We start from the raw sequence: 7014 nt of genomic DNA, 5'->3' as shown, positions 1-7014 counted from the left end.
AAAGCTGTATTTGAATCACAGAATATTACTAAATACTGTATTTTTAGTACTGAAAATAAGTAATTAATCAATGATTCTTAGAATGATATTTCTATATATATATATAAGGGTTAAATGTTAAAATACCGTATATTCTACATAAGAATTATTAATTATATATTTTTATGTTTTTAAATGTAGCAATGTACATTTGTAAGCATTGCAATAAAGAAATTGCTGCATTTGACGATGTTTCCATCCATGATTGCTTTGTTGGAAAAGCAGTATTCATGGAGGAAAATAGTAATATTTTATTTTATTATACAAAGGATGAACGTGAGTATAGTAAGAGAATCTATTGTCTATTTTATTTCACATTATTAGCCATAAATAATAGATAAAGTATAATGAATTTTTAAATTGTACTTTAACTGTTTTATAAGAAATGTCTTATCAACAAAACATTGAAGACAGTGGAGATGATGCAATGCAACTTTCAGAATCTACAAATAAAGAACGTATGTAATTGACAGAAATAAATAAATCCATATATACTTTTATATATACTTACATATATTTTTACAGATGCTGTTGGACCGAAAGGCAACATTAGCTGTTATAAGCCTATATGAGGCAAATATAGAAATGATGGACCATCCAAAAAAAAAAAGGAAAAGTAGAGGATGCAATAAGAACGGGACTACTGCAGTTTGGGATAAAGGTATTTTTTCATTAAAGAAGATATATTACTTCCTTTGTTCCCAGATAGCCAAACCTGCGCGAACAGATTTCGAGCAAAGCTTGCCATCAACTTTTGATGGCAAATAGATAACAAATTTGATGCAGGATCTGTTATATCAAATCTTGCTGCCAAATTGCCGCCAGATATGTGGTAGAGCTTGTTGTTGGATAATTGCTGCAGATTTGCAGCAATTGCAGAAAAAACCACGCAGAGCTTGTAGCGCTGCAAGCTTTGTGCGGTTTTTGCTGCAAATTTGGCACCAATTGTCCGACAGCAAGATCTGTCGCTAAAACCATCGCCTAATGTAGACACAGATGGTTATGGTTTTGCTGTGGATTTTTGATCAAATTTGCTGCCAATCTGCGCGCAGTCTGCGCTCAATTTGCTTACTGGGTGGTAATGATACACCACTTTTACTTCTAAATGTTTGCATGACATTAAGTGGAATTTCAAATGATAATTTAAATAATTTTGAATTAAATTAAATCAGTTAGTAATTAATCCTGTACATTCATATGAACAAACTACATATTTTATATAATATAAAAAATTTTATATAATAGTATAGATATAGTATAGATATAGTATAGAAATGTAGTTGTACTGCTTTTTTCTATTCAAATATAAAATATATGTATTAACACGGCGGTTACTTTATCAATTTTTTAGATGACAAATGACCAAATTAGATGGAAAATCAATGCGTTAGTGAAAAGATACAGACAAGTGGTAGATAATAATTCAAAGTCGGGAAGAGCCCCAGGTAGCAAAGTGACGTCTAAAGACGTCATTACGACGTTATTAAGACGTCTATGACGTTTTAATGACATTTTTAGACGTCACCTTGCTACCTGAGGCTTGCATGAACTTCGAATGGTTTGAGCAGATGGATGATATTCTCGCGGCAACGTGCCAGTACTGAGCATATTGTTTCATCAAAATTTACATCATCGGTATCCGCCACTTGTACTTCGATTTCTTTTGAAAAAGAAAATTCGGACCCTCTTCAGTTCAGATGAGTCCATCGAAATTAATCTCATCGAAGAATAATCTCGTGAAGTCAAATGTTACTGGCACTAGAAATCGTAAGCGTCTCTCTCATGGAACAGATTTCAAAGCAGCAGCAACAAAAATCGAACTCGAAAAACAGTGGCTGCATCATTTACAAAAAAAAGAAGAACGTGATCGTATCAAAGATCAAAGACATATAAATCTGTTGGAGACTAAGAAAGAAACTCTAAAATTAAAAAAAAGACAACTTGATTTAAAAGAGACTGAATTGGAACAGCGAAAAGAAATTGCAATAAAGAACCCTTATAGAAATATCATACTAAGAATCATTGATAATTACTTATTTTCAGTATAGTAAAAATACTGGATAATAAGTAATTATCAATGATTCTTAGTATGATATTTCTATAAGGGAAGGCGAAAGAGAAAAAAACCGTCATATGGAACTGATAGAAATCGAACAATTAAAATATAAATTGCTAAAGAAACTTGTAAACAAAAATCAAAATGTTCGTGAAACATCAGATTCCGACTAAAATTCGATAATTGAAGCAACATTAAGCCCTTATTTAAGTGTTATTTTCTTTTCGTAAACATAGAGGGTTATATTTTTTCGAGTGTTACTGTCTTTTTTTAAGTGATATTTTCTTTTCGTAAACATAAGTTTAATGCCAAAAGTAATAAATTATAAGCGAAAAATTTAGATGAACTAAAAGAGCGTTGTTTTTTTTTCGAGTGTCATCTTTTTTATTTTAGCACACATAATATAAAAAATCTTTATAAGCTGAAATGTAATAGATAAGTAGTTATTAGATAATTATTCAATAAAGATAATTCTATTTTACATAAATAAGATATAAATATTGTGTCGACAGTTATTCGAATTTTATGAAATTAACATTATTTAACTGTTTGAAAAATTACGCAAAATTCTTACAGTACATCATTGTTCAGGGAACAATTCATTGAAAAGTTGCATCCTGCGATCTTGTTCCATTCTACGATCTCCAGTTCGTATTTCCAGTTCCTCATTGTCTAAATTACCAAAATCTTCATCATTATCTTCAGGAAAATTGTAAACATCATTCTTGTCGATACAATAATTATGTAATATACACGCTGCAGTTACTGTGTTAGTGATAAATGATATCTCACGATATTCAGTAAAAAATTTGATTCGACGGAATCGTCCTTTTAATTGCCTAATTGCTCTTTCAACAGACATTCTTGTGGATGAGTGTATGACATTAAATTCCCTCTGTTGTGGTGTAAGATGACCATTGTCTCGGAAAGATGGTATAAGCCATGGTAAAGATGGATATGCTGAGTCTCCTAATAAAAAAGTATTACCAGGGGGAGCGGTGCACTTGGACACGGTGCATTTGGACACAGCCAATCACAGCACCGAGTGATTAGAGACATTTGTAGGGTCCCTTGGAACAGCGACTTGTGATTGGACTGTGTCCAATTGTCCCGTGTCCAACTGATATACACCCATTACCAGGGAATAATATACCCTTATCAACATTTGCTGCATCGTATAATTCTGATCTTCGAAATATACGTGCATCATGGAGAGAAACAGGCTCACCACAATGTATGTTGGTAATCCGCATATCCGCATCTACATCTACTTGTAAACGGGTGTATCAATTGGACACGGGGCAATTGGACACAGTTCAATCACAAGTCGCTGTTCCAAGGGACCCTACAAATGTCTCTAATCACACGGTGCTGTGATTGGCTGTGTCCAAATGCACCGTGTCCAAGTGCACCGCTCCCGTTTGTGTGCAGTCTGTTGCCATTCTGTCAACAGATATTGTTGACAGACTCTGTGTAAAATCTGCTCGCACAGGTTTGGCTATCTGGGTATAAAGCGTTGATAAGGTCAAGGTTGGAATATGGGGGAGAGATGCACTTGGACACGGTGCATTTGGACACAGCCAATCACAGCACCGTATGATTAGAGACATTTGTAGGGTCCCTTGGAACAGCGACTTGTGATTGGACTGTGTCCAACTGATATACACCCGGAATATGGAGGATGTTTATTGTAAAACCTGTCGATACAATTATCGTCAAGACTAGATAAAGTACAAATGAGGGCAATCAGAATAGCGATGGGGTACAGAAACATTACTCCATTGAATGTAGTACTGGGGGAATCACAAGAGGTACCCCTAATAATTAGAAATCAATATTTAGGCAAAAGTATTTTAGCAAGAGCGTTTACAACCAATGAACATTTGCTTCGCAAAAACTTAGAAGAGGCGGAAGAGACTACACAAATACCAACACTTATAAACAGAATAGGAACATTCCTTATAATGAGGGCATACAGGGAGGTAGAGAGTAAGGTACAATTTTTACCGTTAAGGGAGAGTCTAATTTTTTACTTGTATAGCTTTAGAGCTCCCACATACCAAGTGGAAATAGACTTATGTAGTAGCTTAGACTTAGGTAATACTAATGATATAGGAAAAGAATTTCAGAGAATATATGAGAAAGAAATTAAAACAACAATCAATATATATACGGATGGTTCAAAGGTTGAGAATGTTATATACACAGGATTCGCGGTAGTGGTACCAGAGAAGGGAATAACAGAACAATTTAGGTCGGTAAATATGATCTCAGCATATAGTTTGGAGGCAATGACAATAATAGAAGCGATTAAACTAGCGCAAAGACAGAATTGGGTTAAAATCACAATTTTCACAGACTCTCGCTCGGTATTATCAGCGCTGCAAAATGACTATAATCCAAACCAGGGTGTGTACTTAATTTTACACATTAAAGGTTTAATTATGAAAATGGAGAAACATGGATACAAAATAAAATTAGTATGGATTCCGGGACATAAAGGGATATTAAGCAATGAACAGGCAGATCTTATGGCGAAGGAGGCAAGTAGAAGCGGGAAAGACTCACAAATAGATATTCCAATTAAAGAAATGAAAAACTACTGGAAAGAACAAATGTATAAAGAGACAATAGAGTGGGATCGACGGGAAGCACTAAATCGTGGATTAAGATATTTTTAAAAATTCTCAGAAGAAAGACGCACATCATGGTTTGGGAGTTTTAACATCCAAAGGAGGACGATAGCAACCATTAATAGACTGCGTAGCGGGCATACATCGTTGAGAGCTAGTTTGCATAAACTGCGAATAGTTGAGAACCCTTATTGTCAAAAGTGTGGAAAAGTGGAAGATGAAGACCACGTTTTCTGGGAATGCCCAGAGCCCTTATAGAAATATCATACTAAGAATCATTAATAATTACTTATTTTCAGTATTAAAAATACTGGATAATAAGTAATTATCAATGATTTTTAGTATGATATTTCTATAAGGGAGTACGAACAAGAACGAGAAACAATGAGAAAAGAATTAATAAAGGCTCGAGGAGTTTTTCCTCACCCTGTCGAATACTTTCTAGCCACACTCAAGGAGGATATAATCTTTATAGTAGATAAGTTTATAAGCACAATAACGATACATATATAAGGAGGCATGAAAAAAGACAAGTTTAATAGAAAAGTACAATATAAAAAATACGGGACAAATTAAGATGAACCATAGTATATTACATTATATTATATGATATTAGATTAGATTAGCTCAGATTATATTATATTATATTACATTATATTATAGTATGTTAGATTACGCTATGTTATGGTACATTATATAATAATTATTATAAAGATTATTATTATTATTATTATTTTTATCAGTATAATTATTATTATTACTATTATTATTATTATTATTAGTATTAGTATTATTGTTTCTATGTTAAACCATCAAGGATAAAGATAGTCAAGGATAAAGATAGGATAAATAAATGATGAGGATAATAATGATGATGATAATAATACTAAAAAAGAAAGAAAGAAAAACGGTCGTTTGCTTTAAATTACTTTATTTCATCTCAGTTTTTTCTTTTGTTATTTTGCAATGACAATCATTAATTAAGAATATCAATTTTAGTTTAATTTTCAATGCAAACGGTTAATCGAATATAAATATAAATTTAAATTTGAGTTTGAGCCTATGGTGAGAGATAACCAAAGCTTAGAGTTAAGGTAAGAAAAAGGAAGGTCACAGAAATGTAAAGTAAGAGGAAAACTAAACGGTATAGACAAGACTGTAAAGACATACCTATACATATGTCTTAGTGATAAGACAGGAACACAAGTAACTGGTAAGGAATAGAAAGAATGTACAGAGGCTTTAGCCAGATAAGCTAGTACTTAATGGCTGTATACAGGGTCATCGAAAAGTATCGGACCCCCCTAATATCTTCAGTTAGAATGCATTTTTGGAGAAAATGTCCAATAGCAAAGTTGTATGGTTTCAAGCGGGGAGTAAGATGATGACCTTGACCATGTCCTTCAAGATCATTTCAAGATCAACCTTATTTTTTTAAATGGAACCCCCTACATTTTATTGCATATTCTTATAGCTTATCTCGAGAGCTTTCCAAAACGCTAGAATAAAATATTTTTTCATTAAGTACTTTTTGAATTATAAAGGTTTGAAGTTAACAATTTTTTGACACAAAATGTAAAATATCTTGTAAAATATTATTTAGTTTTCAGTAATCATAACCTTAATACTTTTGTGCGCGGAATAATGAGACCAATTAATTGGTTTAAAGAAAATATATTAATCGAAAAGTGTTGGATCCCCCTAATATTTTCAGTAAGAATGCATTTTGGAAAAATGTCCAATAGCAAAGTTGTACGGCTTCAAGTATACGGTACAAAAGTATCAAGGTTATGATTACTGAAAACTAAATAATATTTTACAAGATATTATCACATTTTATGTCAAAAAATTGTTAACTTCAAACCTTTATAATTAAAAAAGTACTTATTGAAAAAATGTTTTATTCTAGCTTTTTGGAAAGTTCTCGAGATAAGCTATAAGAATATGCAATAAAATGTAGGGGGTTCCATTTAAAAAAATAAGGTTGATTTGAAATGACTTTGAAGGATATGGTCAAGGTCATCATCTTACTCCCTTTTTTTTTTTTTTTTTTTTTTTTTGAGCCAGGGGAAATGCGTTACGCATACCCACGATCTCCGGGGGGAGACCGCGGGTTATGTGGGGCTCCTCCCCCCCGAGGATGCTCGGGGGGGCCCTACCCACTAAAACCCCTGGCGGGTCCGTCCTCAGCGGTCATCAGGGGGCCCGCGGGAACCACTTGCGTATAACATCCGCGAACCCCCCTCCGCGGTCCTGAGGACCCCTCCCGGACCGGGGGTAATAAAT

General features: G+C 33.5%; 1 protein-coding gene across 1 annotated transcript; it reads left to right on the top strand.

The window, feature by feature from the left end:
* Positions 1–140: 140 nt before the first annotated feature.
* On the top strand, positions 141–2027 carry LOC116843390. Its single transcript, XM_032813778.1, has 4 exons — positions 141–315; positions 423–497; positions 565–700; positions 1391–2027. Exons 1-4 carry the CDS (start codon positions 229–231, stop codon positions 1399–1401), a joined length of 309 nt encoding a protein of 102 aa, XP_032669669.1. The 5' UTR covers positions 141–228; the 3' UTR covers positions 1402–2027.
* Positions 2028–7014: the final 4987 nt, after the last annotated feature.

The sequence above is a fragment of the Odontomachus brunneus genome, unplaced genomic scaffold (assembly GCF_010583005.1).
Source record: "Odontomachus brunneus isolate Ranch 3 - 2012 unplaced genomic scaffold, Obru_v1 Obru_scaffold_032, whole genome shotgun sequence".
Lineage (NCBI taxonomy): Eukaryota > Metazoa > Arthropoda > Insecta > Hymenoptera > Formicidae > Odontomachus > Odontomachus brunneus.
Note: the sequence above shows the minus strand (reverse complement) of the source record. Positions and strands in the feature narration are given on the sequence as shown.